Here is a 23,692-nt window from a genome sequence, read left to right as displayed (position 1 = left end):
ATCTTCATCAGTAAGTGCTTCAAGTCTTCGCTTACAGCAAGCAAGATCATATACTCTGCATATCGCAGGTTGTTATTGAGTCTTCCTCCAATCCTGATGCCACATTCTTATTTGTATAGTCCTGCTTTTCGGATTATTTGCTCAGCACACAGATTGAATAAGTATGGTGAAAGAAATAACCCTGACGCGCACCTTTCCTGACTTTAAAACATGCAAGATCCCCTTGTTCTGTTTGCAAGACTGCCTCTTGGTCCATGTACAGGTTCCTCATGAGCACAAATAAGTGTTCTGCAATTCCTATACTTCACGATGTTATCCATAATTTGTCAGGATCCACACAGTCAAATGTCTTTGCATAGTCAATAAAACACAGGTACACATCTTTCTGGTATTCTCTGCTTTCAGCCAAGATCCATCTGACATCACCAATGATTTCCCTCATTCCACGTCCTCTTCTGAATCCAGCTTGAATTTCTGGCAGTTTCCTGTCATTAAGATAGACTAAGAACTTCTTAGTCTATTCTCATTTCAGTTGTGATCATTTAGGCATATTCTTTGATGTCCAGGCTATACCGACTCACCTTTGTTCTTGTTGCTCCCTTTCCTGGAAATGTGTTTCTCTCTCTCTCTCTGTCTCACTTATTCTCACTCTCTATGTCTTATATCTAGAGAATACTTGATATCACTAAAGACTATATAAGCAATACCTCCCTTGATAGAGTTAACTATTTTCTTTTTTCCTTTATGCTCAGCTGGTAAATAATCTATGAAGTATAAATCATGCTGTTTTACATGTATTTGTTTACACATTTGACTCATGGACTAGAGTATAAAATACTTGAAAGCAAGTCATTGTGTAAGAGGTTCCTAGTACGATAGTCAGCCAATAGTAGATATTCAATAAATATTAGATTAATTAAGTAACTTTAGAGTTCGGTCAAGAAGCCACAGTGGCACAATGGTTAAGCACTTGCCTACTAACCGAAAAGTCAGCGGTTCGAACTCACTAGCTGCTCCATGGAAGAAAAGGCCTGGTGATCTGCCCTCATAAAGATTATAGCACAGGAAACACTTTGGGGCAGCTCTATCCTGTCATATAGGGTAGCTATGAGTTGGAATCAACTCAATAACACAAAACAACAAGAGTTCAGTCTGTATTTTACACTATAACTCTTAAAATTTCCACGATCTGCCCATGGATTTTTATGTTGTTTTTCTGGACAAATACAAATGCTCATACACAAATCACAAAGGTAACTCATTTTTCTAAATTAGTCCATTTTAGAAGCATTCCATATATCATAATGAAATTATCAAAAATGTTACCTAGGAAGAAGAAGTAAAAGCAATCATCCAGTTCCCAGAATTTACAAGTTCCTAAATCATTCTGCAGTTATTTCTGGACTTCCATAACTAATTGGGCCATTATAAAAATAAACCAAATTAATTACTAGAAATAACCAACTTTTGAGTTCTTATCTTATGGAGGAGCACTTGTAGGTGTCTGCAGGTCCATGTTAAGCTATAAGAATATGTTTATATGAGATTGTTGTTTTTGTCATTGGGTGCTATTGAGCCTATTCCAACTTATAGCAACCCCATTTGACAGGGTAGACCTGCTCTATAGGGTTTTCTTGGCTGTAGGTTACCTAAAATGTAACTTTATTCTTTTCTGCTTTCAGGTTATAAGATAATATAGTATTAAATGTACAACATATCATGAAGTTATTCACATATAATTTATGACAAGTTCAAATAAACTTTATCTGCCTAAAAGAATAAAAATGATGATGATGACAAACAACAATAATAACAACTCAGTTAACTAGCTTATGCTGAATTTCCTTTTTAGGCCTACTTTTTCAACTATGTAACCTTAAATTTTATCCCCTCATACCTATTTCAGAGTAAATATGTCTACTTACTTTTCAGGATTTTCCACTTCCTCCGTAACAAAGTTGAGGTAGAACCTAAGAAAAGATAAATGAATTACAAATTATTAATATATTTTCCAATTATAGTCCAAAGTTTCAAATTTTAAATATTTAAAATTTAAGTCAGAATTATGAAAACATTGTAAAAATAAATACTTATAGCAAGATGCAAGATTGCAACAACCAAAAACTCCCGTAAATCATTTTTCTGTTAAAACATTTATAGACCGCCTATCATGGCCGAACATGAGGGATATAAAGGTGGAAGGTCCTTAGTTCCTCTTCTCATGGGGCCCATAATTGCAGAAAGCCCTATCAAATGGAGTAATACAGCTCTGTAGGCAATGGTAGAGGCAGACGCAGGGCACCATAGAGCCAGAGGAGAGCTCCCTACCCAGCCTGGTAATGACAGGGAAGCTTTCCCACAGCAGGCTGAGTCTTTAAGAATGCTTAACATTGACAGGAAGGTGGAGCCAAGATGGTGGAATAGACAGACGCTTCCGGCGAGCCCTCTTTACAACAAAGACCCCCCAAAAAACGACTGGAAAGAGTATATTTGTGACAAGCTGGGAGCCCTGAGCATCAAAGGCAAGCTTAGACAACGATCTGAGGGGCAGGGGGAGGAAGAGGCCATTCAGAAGTGGAGAGGAGTTACCAGACCTGAATCGCGGGGAGCTCTCAGGGACCATTCCTGGAGCTGCCACAGCAGCGGGCTGGTACTAGCGTTCAGTCACAGTTTCCTCAGGGAGAAGCAGCCAGCCACACAGCCCACTCACATCTCTGAAACCTGAGGAGAACAGCGTGCTCTCGGCAAAAGCTAAGTACTTGTATATATTTTACCACGCCCCCCCACCCCCAAGCTGGCTTCAGCAGCTGAATCCCTGGGCCTGAGATAGACCCTGGTGAGCACCTAGAGCCATCCTCCTGGACTTGGGGAAGGAAAAACTTTGCAATTGGGGTGAAAAGATAATTTGCTAGCTCCATTAACTGGAGGAGCTCAGGACAGAAGCGGCTCCTGTCCAGGCATAAACCATCCATGGACCTTGAGCACCTTTCCCTTCTACATGCACCTGTGTGGGCCTATTTGGGGAGAATAAGCCCTTGTTGGCAAACTCCAACCATTTCACCTGTGCGGTGGAGAGGTGGGTGTTTGATGTTTGACATTGCTTTGCCTATTAAACAAGGTCCTCACCTACCCACAACAAGGACCTAAGGACTGGTAGCTCACCTCAGGTCACCCAGCCACCCACTACAGGGGTCCAAAGATAACTGGTACCTCCCAGTCCTTACAACAAAAACTTTGGATGCCCATGGTCCCTCTGCAGAACCCAGCCACCAGCACGCTCTAGGGAACTGACATGCATTTTCCTCAGAGACACTTGGGGGTCGGTTCTCAGCCCGCTGCCTTTTTCAGAGCATGACCCCTTGCTGCAATCAGACACTGGTATATACGCCAATCACCCCTGCCCCTCTAAGACTGTAGGACAGAGCCTGTACCACACACTTGACATCAGCTATCTGGGAACCTGAGCTGAATTCATACAGGAAAACCAAATGGACTCCTAGACTGATAATACCTGATAACAGCTCTAGCCAGCTGGGGACAGGACACCAGAGCTCCAAAGGTGAAAATAATCAAGCTAGCTCACTCCAGCAACCCATAGGGGTATACCAAAACAAAACAAAGCAAGCAGCTACGACACAGTAAGCAAGCAAAAACTAATACAATAACTTATAGATGGCTCAGAGACAACAGTCAATATCAAGTCACATAAAGAAACAGGCCATGATCACCTCAACAGGCTCTAAAAACAAAGAATCCAGGGATCTTTAAGATGAAAGTGCATTCCTGGAATTACCAGATGCAGAATACAAAAGTTTAATATGCAGAACGCTTCAAGACATCAGGAAGGAAATGAGGCATACACAGAACAAGCCAAGGAACATACAGATAAAGCAACTGAGGAAATTAGAAAGATTATTCAGGAACATAATGAAAAGTTTAATAAGCTGGAAAAATCCGTAGACAGACAGCAATCAGAAATTCAGAAGATTAACAATAAAATTACAGAATTAGGTAACTCAATAGAAAGTCAGAGGAGCACAATTGAGCAAGTAGAAGCTGGAATTTCTGAACTCGAAGATAAATCACTTGGCACTAATATATTTGAAGAAAAATCAGATAAAAGAATTTAAAAAAATGAAGAAAACTTAAGCATCATGTGGGACTCTATCAAGAGAAATAACCTACAAGTGATTGGAGTACCAGAACAGGGAGGGATAACAGAAAATACAGAGAAAATTATTGAGGATTTGTTGGCAGAAAACTTCCCTGATATTGTGAAAGATGAGAATATATCTATCCAACATGCTCATCGAACTCCACATAACGTAGATCTTAAAAGAAAGTCACCAACACATATTATAAACAAGCTTGCCAAAACCAAAGATAAAGAGACAATTATAAAAGCAGCGAGGGATAAAAGAAAAGTCACCTGCAGAGGAGAGCCAATAAGAATAAGCTCGGACTACTCGGCAGAAACCATGCAGGCAAGAAGGCAATGGGATGACATATTTAAAAAATTGAAGGAAAATAATTGCCTGGCAAAAATCATATATCCATCATAACTGTCTCTTAAATATGAAGGTGAAATTAAGGTATTTCCAGATAAACACAAATTGAGGGAATTCGTAAAAACCAAACCAGAAATACTAAAGGGAGTTCTTTGGTTAGAATGTCAATAATATCAGGTATCAACCCAAGACTGGAACACTGGGCAGAGCAACCAGAAGTCAACCCAGACAGGGAAATCCAAAAAAACAAAGCAAGATTATTAAAAAAAAAAAAAAAAGCCAACACAGGGTAATGGCGATGTTATTATATAAAAGAAGAAAACATTAAAATAATAAAGAGGGACTAAGAAATGTAATCATACACCTTCCATATGGAGAGGAAGATATGGTGATACAAAGAAATAAAAGTTTTAAATTTAGAAAAATAGGGGTAAATAATAAGGTAACCACAAAGGAGACAAACTATCCTACTCATTAAAATAAAATACAAGGGAAAAATAGAGGCTCAGTAGAAACAAAATCAACAACAACAAATATGAGGAAAGGATAATATATAAAGAAAATCTACTCAGCACATAAAATCAACTGGGAAAAAGAAACTGTCAACGCACAAAAAAATACATCAAAACGATAGCACTAAATTCATACATATCCATAATTACCCTGAATGTAAATGGACTAAACGCACCAATAAAGAGACAGAGAGTGGCAGAATGGATTAAAAAACAAGATCCGTCTGTATGCTGCCTACAAGAGACATACCTTAGAGACACAAACAAACTAAAACTCAAAGGATGGAAAAAATATATCAAGAAAACAACAATCAAAAAGAGCAGGAGTGGCAATATTAATTTCTGACAAAATAGACTTCAGAGTTAAATCCATCAGAAAGGATAAGGAAGGACACTATATAATGATTAAAGGGACAATACACCAAGAAGATATAACCAGAATTAAATATTTATGCACCCAATGACAGGGCTGCAAGATACATAAAACAAACTCTATCAGCATTGAAAAGTGAGACAGACAGCTCCACAATAATAGTGGGAGACTTCAACACACCACTTTCGGTGAAGGACAGGACATCCAGAAAGAAGCTCAATAAAGACACGGAAGATCTAAATGCCACAATCAACCAACTTGACCTCGTAGACATATACAGAATACTCCACCCAACAGCAACCAAGTATACTTTCTTTTCTAGTGCACATGGAACATTCTCTAGAATAGACCACACATTAGGTCATAAAGCAACCCTTAGCAGAATCCAAAACAGTGAAATATTACAAAACATCTTCACTGACCATAAGGCCATAAAAGTGGAGAGCAATAACAGGAAAAGCAGGGAAAAGAAATCAAACACTTGGAAATTGAACAATATCCTGCTCAAAAAAGAATGGATTAAGGAAAACATTAAGGATGGAATAAAGAAATTCGTAGAATACAATGAGAATGAGAACACTTCCTATCAGAACCTTTGGGACATAGCAAAAGCGGTGCTCAGAGGCCAATTTATATCAATAAATGCACACATCCAAAAAGAAGAAAGGGCCAAAATCAAAGAACTATCCCTACAGCTTGAACAGATAGAAAGAGAGCAACAAAAGAAACCCACAGGCACCAGGAGAAAACAAATAATAAAATTTAGAGCTGAACTAAATGAAATAGAAAACAGAAAAACAATTGAAGGAACTAACAAGACCATAAGCTGGTTTTTTGAAAAACTCAACAAAATTGATAAACCACTGGCCAAACTGACAAAAGAAAAACAGAAGAGGAAGCAAATAACCCGAATAAGAAATGAGATAAACGATACTACAACAGACCATACAGAAATTAAAAGAATCATATCAGATTACTATGAAAAACTATACTCAAACAAAATTGAAAACCTAGAAGAAATGGATGAATTCCTAGAAACACACTACCTACCTAAACTAACACAAACAGAGGTAGAACAACTATATAGACCCATAACAAAAGAAGAGATTGAAAAGGTAATCAGAAAACTCCCAACAAAAAAAAGCCATGGTCCGGACGGCTTCACTGCAGAGTTCTAGCAAGCTTTCAGAGAAGAGTTAACACCACTACTACTAAAGGTTTCACAGAAAAGGATGGAATACTACCAAACTCATTCTATGAAGCCACCATATCCCTGATACCAAAACCAGGTAAAGACACCACAAGAAAAGAAAATTATAGACCTATATCCCTCATGAATGTAGATGCAAAAATCCTCAACAAAATTCTAGCCAATAGAATTTAACAACATATGAAAAAAATAATTGACCATGACCAAGTGGGATTCATACCAGGTATGCAGGGATGATTCAGCTTTAGAAAAACAATTAATGTAATCTACCACATGTCTGTTTTTTTTACCACATAAATAAAACAAAAGACAAGAATCACATGATTTTATCAACTGATGCAGAAAAGGCATTTGACAAAGTTCAATACTCATTCATGATAAACACTCTTAGGAAAATAGGAATAGAAGGAAAATTTCTCAACATAATAAAGGGCATTTATACAAAGCCAATGGCCAACATCACCCTAAATGCAGACAGCCGGAAAACATTCCCACTGAAATTGGGAACCAGACAAGGATGCCCTTTATCACAACTCTTATTCAACACTGTGCTGGAAGTCCTAGCCAGAGCAATTAGGCTAGATAAATAAAGGGCATCCAGATCAGCAAGGAAGAAGTCAAAGTATCTCTATTTGCAGATGACATGATCTTATACACAGAAAACCCTAAGGAATCCTCCAGAAAACTACTGAAACTAATAGAAGAGTTCAGCAGAGTATTGGGATACAAGATAAACATACAAAAATCACTTGGACTCCTCTCCACCAACAAAAAGAACATCGAAGAGGAAATCGCCAAATCAATGCCATTTACAGTAGCCCCCAAGAAGATAAAATACTTAGGAATAGATCTTACCAGAGATGTAGAAGACCTATACAAAGAAAACTACAGTACACTTCTGCAAGAAACCAAAAGAGACATAAGTGGAAGAACATAAATTGCTTGTGGATAGGAAGACTTAACATTATAAAAATGTCTATTCTTCCAAAAGCAATCTATACATTTAATGCAATTCCAATCCAAATCCCAAGGATATTCTTTAATGAGATGGAGAAACAAATCACCAATTTCATATGGAAGGGAAAGAGGCCATGGATAAATAAGGCATTACTGAAAAAGAAGAACAAAGTGGGAGGCCTTACTTTATCTGATTTTAGAACCTATTATACCACCACAGTAGTCAAAACAGCCTGGTACTGGTACAACAACAGATACATGGACCAATGGAACAGAATTGAGAATCCAGACATAAATCCATCCACATATGAGCAGTTGATATTTGACAAAGGCCCCAAACAGTTAAATGAGGAAAAGACAGTCTTTTTAACAAATGGTGCTGGTATAACTGGATATCCATCTGCAAAAAAAAAATGAAACAAGACCCATACCTCATTTCATGCACAAAAACTAACTGAAAATGGATCAAAGACCTAAATATAAAATCTAAAACGATAAAGATCATGGAAGAAAAAATAGGAACAACGTTAGGAGCCCTAATACATGGCACAAACAGTAGAGAAAACATTATAAAGAATGTAGAAGAACTAGATAACTGGGAGCTCCAAAAGATCAAACACTTACGCTCATCCAAAGACTTCACCAAAAGAGTAAAAAGACTACCTACAAACTGGGAAAAAGTTTTTAGCTATGACATTTCTGATCAGCGCTTGATCTCTAAAATCTACATGGCACTGCAAAAACTCAACTGCAAAAAGACAACCCAATTAGAAAATGGGCAAAAGATATGAATAGACACTTCACTAAAGAAGACATTCAGGTGGCTAACAGATATATGAGGAAATGTTCACGATTATTAGCCATTAGAGAAATGCAGGTCAAAACTATAATGAGATTTCATCTCAGTCCAACAAGGCTGGCATTAATCCAAAAAGCACATAATAATAAATGTTGGAGAGGCTGTGGAGAGATTGGAACACTTCTACACTGCTGGTGGGAATGTAAAATGGTACAACCACTTTGGAAGTCGATTTGGCACTTCCTTAAAAAGTTAGAAATAGAACTACCATACGATCCAGCAATGCCACTCCTTGGAATATATCCTAGAGAAATAAGAGCCTTTACAGGAACAGATATATGCACACCGATGTTTATTGCAGCACTGTTTACAATAGCAAAAAGATGGAAGCAACCAAGGTGCCCATCAAAGGATGAATGCATAAATTATGGTATATTCACACAACGGAATACTATGCATCGTTAAAGAACAGTGAGGAATCTGTGAAACATTTCATAACATGGAGAAACCTGTAAGGCATTATGCTGAGTGAAATTAGTCAGTTGCAAAAGGATAAATATTGTATAAGACCACTATTACAAGAACTTTAGAAATAGTTTAAACTGAGAAGGAAACATTCTTTTGTGGTTACTCAAGCAGGGAGGGAGGGAGAGAGGGTGGGTGGTTGGGAGAGGGGTATTCACTAATTAGATAGTAGATAAGAACCACTTTAGGTGAAGGGAAAGACAGCACACAATACAGGGGAGGTCAGCACAATTGGACTAAACCAAAAGCAAAGAAGTTTCCTGAATAAACTGAATGCTTTGAAGACCAGCGTAGCAGGGGCAAGGGTCTGGGAGCCATGGTTTCAGGGGACATCTAAGTCGATTGGCATAATAAAATCTATTAACAAAACATCCTGCATCCCACTTTGAAGAGTAGCTTCTGGGGTCTTAAATGCTAGCAAGCAGGTATCTGAGATGCATCAATTGGTCTCAACCCACCTGGATCAAAGGAGAATGAAGAACACCAAGGACACAAGGTGATTACTGGCCGAAGAGACAGAAAGGGCCACAAGAACCAGAGACTACATCATCCTGAGACCAGAAGAACTAGATGGTGCCTGGCTACAACCGATGACTACCCTGACAGGGAATGCAACAGAGAACCCCTGAGGGAGCAGGAGAGCAGTGGGATGCAGACCCCAAATTCTCATAAGACCAGACTTAATGGTCTGACTGAGACTGGAAGGACCCCGGTGGTCATGGCCCCCAGACCTTCTGTTGGCCCAGGACAGGAAACATTCCCGAAGCCAACTCTTCAGACATGGATTGGACTGGACAATGGGTTGGAGAGGGATGCTGGTGAGGGGTGAGCTTCTTGGATCAGGTGGACACTTGAGACTATGTTGGCTTCTCCTGCCTGGAGGGGAGATGAGAGGGTGGAGGGGGTTAGAAGCTGGCAAAAAGGACACGAAAAGAGAGAGTGGAGGGAGAGAGCAGGCTGTCTCATTAGGGGGAGAGTAATTGGGAGTGTGTAGCAAGGTGTATCTGGGTTTTTGTGTGAAAGGCTGACTTGATTTGTAAACTTTCCCTTAAAGCACAATAAAAATTATTTAAAAAAAATTCTAGGTTTTAAAAAAAAATGAATGCTTAACATTTAGCCCTGGTGAAATGGTATAAGCATATGAGCACAAAACCCAAAAACCAAACCCAACGCCATCTAGTCAACTGCAACTCATAGCGACCCTATATGAGCACAGAACACATAATGAGCACCTGAGCACAGAGGTGTGAGAAACCAGTCATACACATGTATGAGCAACAGTTTAGCATTCTATAGCTAAGATGTGGCAAAGAGACTAGGAACAGAAATTAAGTACGAGGTAGACTTTGCTTCCTGGAAGTTCAAATTTTAGTGGTAGAAATACATCAACCAAAACATAGTACAACTTAAGTACTACCATAGCATTTCTCAGTTTTAAAACCAAAAAAAACCAAACCCATTGCCATCGAGTCGATTCCAACTCATAGCAACCCTAAAGAACAGAGTAGAACTGCCCCATAGGGTTTCCAAGGAGCAGCTGGTGGATTTGAACTGCCAACTTTTGGTTAGCAGAAGTGGCTCTTAACCACTACGCCACTTCTCAGTTTTATGGAACCATTATTGTCTTCGTAGATATAGATGAAGCAGGTAAGAAGGAAGCGAAAATGGGATAAAACATAATAAATTCTCACTTCATACTTCTTCATTTCAGTTCATTGTTACCAGCATGTATCCCAAATAACCACAAGTCACAATACTGCAGAGTGGCTATTTCTCTTTTTTTGTATATTTAGTCAGTTAACTTTAGGGACAGTACATTCTAAGTTGACAACTAGAGAGCAGAATATTTTGAACTTTTCCCAAGTTCTGAACACTTTTCTGGGTCTCCTACATGACAAGAAACATTCTAGACACACATTCTTTCACTTTCAAGTTTCCTAGGATTACAAATATTACCCTAAATTTATGGCCCTAGAGAAATTCAGATTCCTTTCCTTCACTCTGTGACTCTACCCCTTGCATCCATGACTTCTTTTTCTAACCTAAAAGGACTGCTGGTTAAAGCCTGGGTGGTGCAGTGGTTAAGCCTTCGGCTGCTATCCAAAAGGTCAGCAGTTTGAATCTACCAGCTGCTCCTTGGAAACCCTATGGGAGAGTTCTACTCTGTCCTATAGGGTTGCTATGAGTCACAGTTGGCTTGACGTCAATGGGTTTGATTTGGTTTTGGTTTGGGGACTCTTTAGAGCACTGATTATTCTCATGGCTCCAAGCTGTAAGGATGAAGCAGACTCCTTCCTCGAATAAGCTTATACAAAGAACTGGATTATAAAAATGAGAGTACAAAGGAATCTCAATAGGAAGAGCTAAACATCTAAAGACAAAGTCCTTTCTAACTTTTTCATTTCTTAGGACATTTTCACAAAACAAAAAGACATATTCTCAATGTATGTACTGCTTTGTCCTCTTATTTTTCCTTAGAAGGTAAAATAACCTTCCACAAAGGTATACAAGAGTCTCTAGGTATGAATTATCTGCAATCTAAAACCAAATGGCTGGGATATTAGCCCATCAGACCTTAATATATTTAAAGTCTCTCATAACCTAAAACAAAGGTGAGGAGACCTGTCTTACTCTATCATTGTTAAAATTCCATTTAAATTCACAAATGGGCAGTCGCTGTTCAAAGCTAAAGTGTCTACTCTTTAAGAGCTATGCTTTAAGCAGAAGTATGTGAATAGCTAAGCAATAATGGTGACTTGAAAAGTTAGCAGCTAAGAATTTTTTTTTTAATAACTAGAATACACATTTCTGAAAAGAGAGGCTATAGTTATATCAGGAAAGCAAGCACCAATCGATACTTATACCTGGAATATGCACTCCAAGTGATTTGATGTATTTGTTATAAGCCCAAGGCAATAGGAATTACAGGGGGGAAAAAAGAGCAATATTTCTAGATTTCTCATGTCAAAAATAGACAGTTCCTTCTTAACAGTTTTTAAAAGACTAGTCTTTTTCAACACCGTTAAAGCAAGAAAGGAAATATTTACAAAAAAAAAAAAAAAAGGGAACACAGTTTCAAATATTTGCCCTAGCTCCAGAGAATAGAGAAAAGGAAAGGAGTTGGGGCTGGTGGGGGGTGGGAAGGAAGAAGCTTCTTATTTTAACCCAAACATTCACATCCTGTGGGACAAACACCTTTATGCTCTCCTAGTCTCCAGCAAGGAGTCCATAGTATCGTCTTTGGTTTACATCTCTCCTCAAGGTCTCTTGAGAACATTCTCAAGACCCATTGTTTCAGCTTCTCCATGATTGTGTATAAAAGGCCTGGCAAAGCTGGCAGTGCAGCCCAGTACCCAACTATGGGAATTACTTTTAAAAGAAGCTTATTCTTTAGATTAGATTTGACACAATGGTACAAAATAATCTCTGCAGGGGCTTTAGAAAGCTAAATCCATTGAGGATAAAATTTAAAATGGAGAGAAAAAAGAGAAAGACATAGAAAAACTATTTTCTATTACAGAGTTTTAAAAAAAAGAAAAAAACTCCACCAAGCAACATTTAGCTTTGGATCAGGATAAGGGATTGAAATTGGTTGCATTCCCCAGGGCCACAAGGGGGAATGGCAGAAGTATTTTTCTGAATACAGGCCTGGGCAGTAATACAAACGCTGTTCTGACCCAGCTCTGCAACCTGGCTGGGTTAATGATTTCTTCTACCCTCATCGTGTTTCTGGGAGGGAGTTTTCATCCTTCTGAAAAGGCTCTGTGCTTCTCATAGCCAAAAGCTTAGTCTATTCAGATTTCCCAAGGTTTGGTAGTGTCTTTTTCCTATTCAAAACGGAGGAGACAGAATTGCTAACAGTTAGAGCAAGGCCTCCAGGACAACAACAGTCTTCTGGCTTTTACTTAATCCCTAGGTGGTAAATTCTGATGATAATGGCTGCTTCTGTCTCATTTCATTTGCCATGTTCCCCTCCCTTTTTCATCAAACATTGTCACAGCAGCAACACAAGGAATAGAGGCTTATTTGCCCAGTACCCTGTTTCTAATCCTACCACCCAGTTCCTTAATTATAGGACACAAAATAGAAGCTAGAGAGCCAGGGGGTCACATTTGGAAAGTGAAAAAATGTGCCTTCCTCTGGGCTTCTTTTAGCTGCCATCTTGATCCATTTACATCCAGATATTAACGTTTCCTCTGAATCTCCAAACTAAAAGACATAGCTTCCTTTTTCTAAACATAGCTTCCTTTTTCTAAGACTGATGGCCATAGATGAACAACCAGATTATTTCTACCTCTTCACAAAGCAGCATTCAGGTAGCACAACAACCTAGTATAGAAATAGTTACCATCTGTCCCCTACATAAGCCACTTGTATCAGATAACATTCTATATAAGATCTAGGCCTTCTTGTCCAATACTGTGATTGAACCCTCAAGAATATAAGGAAATCAACAATGTCCTGTTCATTAGGATACGGAGTGGACATGAGGATTCAATGAAGAAAACTCTAAAGAAAGGTTCACATAAACCCCGTTTACCCTGTAAAAAGAATGACATTTTGGTTCTGCACCAATAAATTAAATATTAAGATAGCAATTTGAAATATAAAGGGTCTTTATGCATGGAGAATTCTATCAATCAAGCCTCAAAAGCCTACAGAAGTGGAGAAAATTTGCTCAAAATAAAGCAGGCGACTTGAATATTCAGTGCTGGGTGGTAGGAGAGTTGGTAGGATAAAGGAATATTTTAAGATTCTGTGGGAACTGATACATTGTACTTTCAGGCAAAAGGAACTTTATTCAACAGAATTAATCAAATCTCCTTTGTGACTATCTCCACATCCCACATTCTTAATTGAATATTGCCAGGCTCCCCACACTTGGCTCTTGCTGAAAGCTTTCACCACCTCCCCACTTTGCTCTGGTGTCTCTCAGTGACCCTCCCTAGAAGCTTGGCTGCTGCCCCAGGGCTCCAGAGCTCTCATCACCGGCTGAATAGCCATGGGATATTCGATTCTGCTACTAACCCTGTGATCACAACTCAGTTCTTTTCTCTGCCCAGCACCACATTGTGCTTTGGACAAAAATAAAAAGACTTCAAAAACACTGAGGGACTCAAGACTAATGCTTACACAGGATGACTATAAGAAAACATTCTGGGAATATACAAATATTTTACCCTAGTCTCCTTAGAGCTACAGTCTCCTAACAGCCTTCAAACATATTTCGCTTCAAAAGCTATGTTAAAGTTTTAAGTTCCTGTCCTCTCTTTATTGTCCTCTAATGCTAGCTTTTCATAATTGGATGAAATTCATAGGGTAAACACTCAATTTATTTTGAAATAGATCTAAATTCCATGCATTAGCTGAAAGGTAAGATCCTAAAAAGTAAAGAAATAGAAGGAAATTGTATTTGTGCTTGAAATATATTTACAGAATTTTCCAGTTAGTATAGTTTTCTGTTATTAATTTTCAGCTCTTAGAACACTCTCACAGCTAAAGCTGTACAACTGTTAGCTCTACAACTAGTAAAAAAGAAATATTGCCATTAATTACTCCAAAATAATGAAATCTAACCTTACTATAATGCTTCTGATGTTACATAATATTTTTCTACCTAGTGGGCTTTCTTACAACAGTCATTTCAACTAAACCTAGTGAGTCAATAAGATTTGCTTAGCAAAATGTCCCGTTCTCATCCTGATTATCATTCTTCAAGTGCCTAAACAAATCAAGGACTAAATACAAAGTTCCAGTTGTTTAACCAGACGTTATCACAGCCAGACATGCATCAAAGGAAGTGTATCTGTGAGATGGTGATTTTACTCATCTTTGCTGTATATTTTTTGTTTTCAGATGAGGGAAATTTTAAGGAACCTATAAAGTCCTTTAAAATGTAACAGCATGTCAAATGCACCTGATTTTATCATCTTGCTTTCTCTTTCCCTGTTTTTAATGTACTATTTTACTTCCTAGGAATATCTGACTTAATTTTAAATCGAATTATTTCTCTTTCTCATAATAAGAAGAATAATCATTAACCACTATTTGTAAAAACCCCTGCAGCTTCAAATGAAAGGCATTTTGACAAGCGAAGTACTAATTTTTAATACCTAGTGTCACTATCATATATTTACTAATATATACCAAAAAACCAAAAACAAAACCCACTGCTCTCAAGTTGATTCTGACTCACAGCGACCCTATAGGACAGAGTGGAACTGCCCCATAGAGTTTCCAAGGATGGCCTGGTAGATTCAAACTGCCCAACCTTTTGGTTAGCAGCTGTAGGTCTTAACTACTGTGCCACCAGGGTTTCCTTACTAATACATACTCATAAGTAATTTGAACTGACTTGTAAGACTCAGCATTTGTTTTTGTTTTTGTTTGTAATGTCTTTGACAGTTACATTTTTGTTAATTCAGGTGTATAGTGTTTATTTGGTGGAGGGGGCCAATCCATGTTTCTTATTTCAAGTACAGCATATCACACCGGATGGTGGCTACTTACATCTGCCTAACACTTACTTGGCACTTAAAGCAGGTGAAGGAATGAATGAACCCTACAGCCTACCAGCTCTGCATTGACTTACCAGCCAGCATAGGCATACATTCCATAATAAAAAGCCAGTGGCAATCCCATAATATTCGCATCTCTTCCTGAAAAGGCATCTTTAAAGTGCTGTGTGTGCCCTGCAATAAGAATAGAAAGATTTTAGGACTTTTTACAGTTATTACACATTCTTTACCATAAAAATTTCAAGAGATGAACTGTTATAACCACACTGTTTCCAGTGACCAGATTTCTTACTCCCTGCTCAGAGTCAACTTTATCTGTTACTACTGTACCCGTTTAAGAGGAGTCCTAAATTAAGTACAATGCTCACCACTAACATCACTCTACATTTCTCTTTCAAAAAAGTTATAAGAAAGGGAAAATGATATTTAAAAAACAATTCTTTATTGGAGCAAGCCTAAACTTTTAACTGTTGACAGAAGTTGACCATGAAAGAAGACTCATTGGTTTTTAGAAGTGTGATCCCACAAAAAAAAAAAGTCAAATGTGTCATTGCGAAGTCAATTCCAACTTATAACAACCCTAGAGGACAAAGTAGAACTGCCCCATAGGGTTTCCAATGCTGTAAATCTTTACAGGAAGCAGACTGCTACCTCTTTCTCCCATGGAGCGGTTGGTGGATTCGAACTACCAATTTTTTGGTTAGCAGCCAAGTGCTTAACCACTACACCACCAGGGATTCTTTAGAAGTGTCATAGAATTCTTAAAAGTGAAGAGAATGTAACGTTTGGGAAGAAGTTCAAAGAAATATCCAAGGGTCTGCCCACAATGAAGAGGTGGCAAGAAACTTCACAAATACCTTCACACGTCATTTAATTTTCTGTTTATCTTCTGTAGTTCCTTAGACACCTACCTTCTAGAGTAAGGGTTGGCAAAATACTCCTTGGGACCAAGTCTGCCCCTCCCTCTTCACTGGAGTAGAGCCATGCTCATTTGTTTACATATTGCCTGTAACTGACTCCTGCTGAAACAGCAGAGTTGAGGAGTTGTGAAACAAAGCACATGGTCAAAAAAGTTGAAAATACTACTATCTGGCCTTTTACAGAAAATGTTTGCACACTTTTTTCTAAAGACTAGCACTGATTCCTTCTATATTCATTGAAACAAATTCTACTCAACTCTAAAATAGGTTTTAACAAATTTTTCATCAATACGTGGATTAAACACTTTCACGCTTTTTATTTTGTTCTCTATCCTGTGTCTTGTGTGAATCATAATTGGTCTTTTCCTTACATATCTTTTTGAATAATTTAAAAAATAAAAAATCAGATTTAGTCAGTCAATAAAAGGAAATAGTAAATGAAATTACCCAAATGGGAAATGTGACTTTATTTCAAAATTAGTCTTCATATCAGTAAACACAGGGGGTCTGGGGGTACATGATACATGTAAAACACTCTCTTTTCAAAGTCAAAAGTCTGTTGCTGCCTTCATTGCCCAGATACAATATATATATTGATATAAAATGTATTGAGATAAAAAATGGAGAACATTGAATAATACACTAAATGATTTTTCCCTGAGAGTATCCAATTTCCAAAAAAAAAAAAAAACTATTGCCATTGACTCAATTCCGACTCATAGTGACCCTACAGGACAGAGTAGAACTGCCCCATAGAGTTTCCAAGGAGCACCTGGTGGATTCAAACTGCCAACCTTTTGGTTAGCAGCCATAGCTCTTAACTACTATGCCACCAGGGTTTCCTCCCAAATAAAGCTCATTTAAAAAATGATAAATTCAGAAATACTTCTGTTTTACCAAAAGCATCTCCATGACCTATATAAATACTGAAATTTAGGTGGAGGGGGGAATCTGTTGAATATTCTTTTGTCATGATTTGTGGTCTCTTTGGCCTAAAGGGGCAATATCCTTTAGGTTGCAACATGAAATAATAATAGGAACTGAAATTATGCAGAGGCCAGATCTCAAGCACAGATCTTAGAAAGTGTTGTTTTGAGAGTATTACAAAAGAGCAATGGTTCTAAACTTCATGGATTTTTTGGCTGAATAACAGAGAACCCAAAACGATGGAAGTCAATCCACAGGAAAGCATAACGAATCCTCATAGGTAAATATAAAACATACAGGCATTTATAGGGTCTGATTAGAGTAGAAATAAATGCACAATTTATATTTGCAAAGTTCTCTTTCTGGGATTTCCGATTAATGTGAGAAATGTGTGATCAAGTTAGAGATAAAGGAAATCACTTTTTTTTTTTAATTGCCAGAGAAAAATACTAAGAATACTATCCAGAATATTAAAATTTACTTCAAATTTGGTGAGCTATATGAAGAAGAGGCCTGGTCAAATCAAGCATTTATAAGTATTAAGGTAATAGTCTGTAGTAAGTGCTAAAAACAGTTCATGGATATCTCACGACTTCTACTCTCAAGGAATTCTCAATACAATAACATTTGGACAACCTACCCCAACGCACACATATATCAATAACTGGGAAAAATTACCTATAACCTATAAGGCTCCCTGCTGCCCTACATTGCAGCAAAAAGAAAAATGAAAGAAAAAACTCTGAGATTTAAGGAAAATTACATCATTCTTTAGAGCCTAAATTAGGACTAACATACGGTCAATGACATAGGGTTTCTGCACCTTACAAAAACTGAAGAAACTCCTTACAGCAGACTAAAGAGTTGGGCCAAAAGAAAAAGAAAGCACTAACTGAACAGATTATTCTACCTACATTTCTAATGGATCAGATACAGTGTGAGGGGGCCAGCTCTGTGGAGGCCAGGGTGGATTAGAAGAGGGAGCACTTGTCTCCCTCCAGGGTCAACTTTAGCATTAAAAGCCTTTCCTGTATTTATTCTGCGTTGGTTGAGATTGCTGAATTTGATGCAAAAGTTCAGCCAGCAGGCCTCTAAGATCTCCCACTAGGCTTATTAAATGGACAACAGCAGCTCCCTTTCCCCAGCTACAGAGTGACTGATCTTCAGTGTTTGTTATTGTTTAATGCCTCTCCCAACAGCCATGGTTTTGCTGAACTTTGGCTTTTCCTTTTGCCTTAAGTAATTCTCTGGCAACTTCATTAAATTTCTCTATAAATTCCCTTTCTTGGAACAGGCAGTATCAATATAAACATTAAATACTTAAGATGCCAAGTTGTATGTTACTCCTTTCCAATTTATCTCTCTCGTCTTTCTCTCCGCTTCTTGGAAACCTTATGGGGCAGTTCTAGTCTATTCTGTAGGGTCTCTATGAGTCAGAATCAATTCGACAGCAACGAGTTTGGGTTTTGACACTGCCTGTTGGAACCCTGGTGGCATAGTGGTTAAGGGCTCAGCTGCTAACCAAAAGGTCAGTAGTTCAAATCCACCAGGCACTCCTTAGAAACCCTATAGGCCAGTTCTACTCTGTCCTATAGGGTCTCTATGAGTTGGAATTGACCTTTTTTTTTTTTCTTTATAGTGCCTGTTACTAATTATTCACCAGACACTTTTCTCTTCCAACAATTTCCACTGATTGCATGTGCTTTCTCCCCTAAAACGACTAAAACTCTAAATGACATCATGACATCGCTTCCTCTACCATCTCATCTTTTCTTGTTAAATACTAAACTTTAAGGCAAATAATGCCAGGAAAGGGTGCTACATTTTGGTAGAAATGCAACTTTTACCATTAAAAATAACCTAATCAAATTTTAAGCTTTTACAACTTTTTTGGGGTGGGGGCAAATAATACTTGGTTTCTAGGAAAGCTATTCCCATATCTGACTGTCCTTCTCTCAAGGTAAATGGAATAATAACCATAAAGTAAGGAGTAATGATCATCTTCCATTATTTTCCAGCTACCTTTCACTTTTTAATCTTTGTTACTGGCAGTGAATTATTTTAAAGTAAAAATAATGGTACATATTCATCTGTAGTTAAAAATAACTGGTGATTCCCCGCCCCCCACACTTTGAGTTTTCACTCCAAACAGTTTATACCAAGAAATTTCACTGATGCCTTATTTTGTTGCTCAGTCTTAATCCTCTTGCTGCCATTTGGCTGTAAATACTAACTCACCCTGTCCCCAGTGTAGAAGCCTTTCAAATCAATTAGACGACAGTATTTTTTATAGAGTTAAAGTTCCACAAGCAGAGACTAATTAAGGGATTCTGCTACTACAAGTGAAAGTCAGTGTTGGAAGAGACCAAAAGCTGATACGTATTTTAAAAAGCATTTACTTTTCAGTCCGTACCTTTAATTAGCTGCATAACTCCAGGGACTATAATTATCAGAATTGCTGTGAGCTTGCAAAAGGTTAGGAAAATCTGGATCCGGGCGCTCCAGCTGACACTCATGCTATTTAGGACCATCACTACAGCTGCAAACAAATAGATGGAGTTACAAATGGGAAATCCTAATTGCAATGAAGACATCTTAGATCCTTGTTAGTCAAAGTGTGGTCCATGAACCAGCAGTGTTGATGTCACCTAGGAGTGTGTTAGAAATGCAGAATCACAGGCCCAGCCCCAAACCAAACCCAAACCAGTTGCCACCCAGTCGATTCCGACTATAACAACCCTCAGACCTACTAAAACAGAATCTTCGTTTTAACAAGATCTCTAGGTGATTTTTATGTACACTAAAGTTTAAGAAGCAACTGCCTTGCATAAAACTTCTGGACAGTAATAATTCCTCACTTGTCCTTAGTGTATGTCAACAAGGGTAGATACCATAGTGCTCTGAGTTGCAATTACATAAAAGTATCTTCCAGCTGAATCCTGACGTCATCATAGCATGCAATGGGATGGCTAAATTAGAGTCTTTAGCTCAATACAGCAGCTATTTCTTACCTCAAGGGTTACGTATATATCCACCTGCCACTGTGAATTACACTCAAAAAGGACAAGACAAAGAGAAGTTAGTCCTAAAAGTTTTTCACCTTTAGGACTAGTCTTGTTGTTGTTGTTGTGTGCTGTTGAGTCAATTCTGACTCATAGTGACTATATATGACGGAGTAGGGTTTCCTGGGCTGTAATCTTTAAAGGAGCAGATTGCCAGTCTTTACTTCCACAGAATGACTGGTGGGCTTGAACCACAGAACTTAACCATTGCACCACCACGGCTCCTTACTAGCCTTAACCAGCACTTTTCTTCTTGGTTTTCCTCTCCACTTTCCAATCGGCACAGCAAGGAGACTATCAAGCTACCCTAAAAGAACAGGCTTCTGAGATATGTTTTGGGATTTGAGCAAAATGTTATAAGTAATCTGTCCAAAAGAGTTCCCAGACTAGGGCACGCACTGGGTCTGCAGCTAGGAGACTTTATTTTTCTTGATGATGCTATACAAGTTTTCCAAGCAGCACATTTATCTACCCTCCTCTCTTTGTAGACCATTAGAAACTTCAGAATAGAACAAGCATTGTTCGCCTATGTATTGCTAGAATCCAGCTCCATGCCCATTCCAGATAAATAATCAACACATTTTTGTTGAATGAATGAATGAAATGAACCCTCAGTTAGAAAAACTATCTTTAGCCAAAGAAGCAGGGTAATCCTCTACGACCTGGCTCCTATACCCCGCTGAAATGACTGAGGTAATTCTAGACAGTGAATTTCAACTTTCTGCTCGTTCTGCAACCTTATATCTAGTGTTAACAGCAACAACAGCAAAACCACTTTTTTTGGAAGTTTGTAGTTATTATCTATAAGCTTTATTTTTAAAAAGCTGTATTCCCTCTATTTTTGTAATTATAAAAATGTATGAAGAAATGTCTCAGTGATTAAAACAAGTCACTTACAGACTTATAAATCAAGTTGCAAGTGGGAATAGATTTCCCTATGCACACTAGTTATCTGCATAGTTTCCATCACCTAATATATTCACTAGCTCATATCAGAATTTCAGAATCACTGTGGATGTTATCAATGCATAATATATAGTAGCAAAACTTTGGAATAAACTTAAACTCTTAAAGGAAGACTGATTAAGGCATATCCTTTTAGTGGGTTACCATGCAATGATTTAAAAACATGAAAACCAGAATGCAGTTAACTATTACATGAAAGGATGTTCATGATATATAACTGAGTAATACACAAGTAACAAAGGGCTCAATAGAGGGATGGACGGATGGACGGATGGATACATAGAGACAGAAAGAGAAAGAAACGGGAAAGTCTGGAAGAATGTTTAACAAAACATTAATTTAATCCTAGAGAAGATCAAATTCTAAATAGTTTTCTTATTCCTCTTCTGCATTGCTTTTATAATGAACATGTAGCATTTTTAACCAATAAAGCTATTCTCAATTTTGAAAAAAAAAAAAAATACATAGATGGAAAAAAATAAGAGATTAACAGATCCCATGCAAAGCTAATAAGGAGTAACTAATGAAGAAATAACTCAAACAAGTAACAATAAGAATCACCAGAAAGTTGAATACCTTGAATAAGCTACTGATTTGGGAAGCTAACAGGAATATTTTGTCTATGTTTGAAGTAGAAAACATGAAGAAATAAACAGGTTCCTTGTTTAGGGAAAAGTGCATAATTTTATCAGAGGAATGCCAAAACAATAAAATTATTTTTCTTTCTCCAAAATGAAGCACTTTTGTACTGAAACTAATTTAAGGAAACTCTGTTCCTCTCTTCATCAATCATCCAGTGATTCCTCTCCTTTTCCCACGCAAATAGCTCCATGATAAATGAGCCCTCATATGGGAATTATTTTTTTTTTTAATTAAGAAGATTCAACATTGACTTGAAAGAGAAATAAAGCTGGTCTCAAGGTCTCACCAGCAACAGATGGGCACTGTCTTCTTTTAAAGTGAGATCCTGAAAAAAGAAGGTACTCTCTATCTTTGAGAGTACTACACAATGGAGAAGAGCTGCGGTATAGGAAGGAAGGGAGACAGGAGAAAAGGAAGAAGAGAGGAAGGAGCCAGGAAGGAAAGAGGGAGGACAGCAACAGGAGAGGAAGAGGGAGAGAAAGAGAAACAGGGAGGCATTTTTCCTTTTGGAACATCCAAAAAACCAAAAACCAAACCCATTGCCATCAAGTCAATTCCGACTCATTGTAACCCTATGGACAGAGTAGAACTGGTCCATAGGGTTTCGAAGGAGTGGCTGGTAGATTCAAACCGCTGACTTTTGGTTAGCAACAAAGCTCTTAACCACTGAGCCACCAGGGCTCCTGTAACATCTAATTATCTACATATTTGAGAAGAGGAAAGAACAATTGTTACTTCCACAAAGAGTATACATATCCAATGACAATTGAAACGGAAGGAAAGATAAAAAGATTATTTGAGATATTCCTTTTAGTCAAGTCTTCTCAGATAAGTGGAAAACAAAATCAAATATCATGAACTGACAATTCCACCTTGCTTTTCTTTCAGAGAGCTAAAACAAAAACACAGTGTAAGACTGGTTGACTTTAAAGGTTTCTCAAAATGCCGTTTTATTTGAACACCCCATCACTGCACTCATTACTTGGTACACCAGATTTCAGCTGAAATCTACTCTATGACCATGAAGGATACAGCTTAGCAAGGCAGCCAGTACAGAGGCACTGTGAAGATTCTCAAGTGCCTAGAACTGCTGCTTCATCACGTGTCTTCACAGCGAAATCTAAGTCTACATATGTTGCTTATCCAACAATATTGAAAAAGGATTTGGGATTCACCAAATGCAAGAGATTTCTGAGTTTCTGGAACAAATAATATCTACTTCGTTTTTTTATACAAAATCTATCCACGTTGTAATAATCCAGAAAATCTGAGCAAACTCTCTTTTATGGTTTTACTTCCTTTGAGCAATAATTGCTGTTTTCACTCTTGAGGAAATAATTATAACAATTTGGACTTTTTTTTTTTTTTTTCTCTTTTGCTTGCTGTAAGCTTTGCCAAAATTAAAATATAGGAATATATAGCTTTTACTTACTTAAATATGAACTGAAATGCAGTAATGAAAACTGTATCTATAAATCTTAGAGATAAGAAATACATATTTGAAGGGAGCTGTATTCAAAAGGGATGTTAGGGAAACCTTAGGAACCGACACTGATTCAGAGACTGGCAAATACTCCTTTCTGCACGCTGCCTGTAATTCAAGTCTGTCTTTGATTCTGGAGAGTAAGATTATGGACCTGGTTATATTGAGCTTTCTTCCAGGTTCACGTTCTGATTGACTTCTGACTTCTTTGTGCTAAACCGATAAAATATACGGGTGCTGTATGTATGCTACATGGTTAGTTAAAGTGGATTTTCCAATGCTTTTTGCCA

General features: G+C 37.8%; 1 protein-coding gene across 1 annotated transcript in view; it reads right to left on the bottom strand.

The window, feature by feature from the left end:
* Positions 1-23,692, bottom strand: part of SLC7A11 (solute carrier family 7 member 11) — a 90,810-nt gene that overhangs the window by 49,976 nt on the left and 17,142 nt on the right. The window contains exons 4-6 of the mRNA XM_049885274.1: positions 19,663-19,788; positions 15,477-15,576; positions 1,926-1,970 (exon numbers count right to left, since the gene is read on the bottom strand). Of these exons, the coding sequence (XP_049741231.1) occupies positions 1,926-1,970; positions 15,477-15,576; positions 19,663-19,788 (271 nt within the window). The remainder of the gene's footprint in view (positions 1-1,925; positions 1,971-15,476; positions 15,577-19,662; positions 19,789-23,692) is intronic.

The sequence above is a fragment of the Elephas maximus genome, chromosome 5 (genome assembly GCF_024166365.1).
Source record: "Elephas maximus indicus isolate mEleMax1 chromosome 5, mEleMax1 primary haplotype, whole genome shotgun sequence".
In the NCBI taxonomy this organism is placed as follows: Eukaryota; Metazoa; Chordata; class Mammalia; order Proboscidea; family Elephantidae; genus Elephas; species Elephas maximus.
This window is presented reverse-complemented; position numbering and strand designations above follow the sequence as displayed.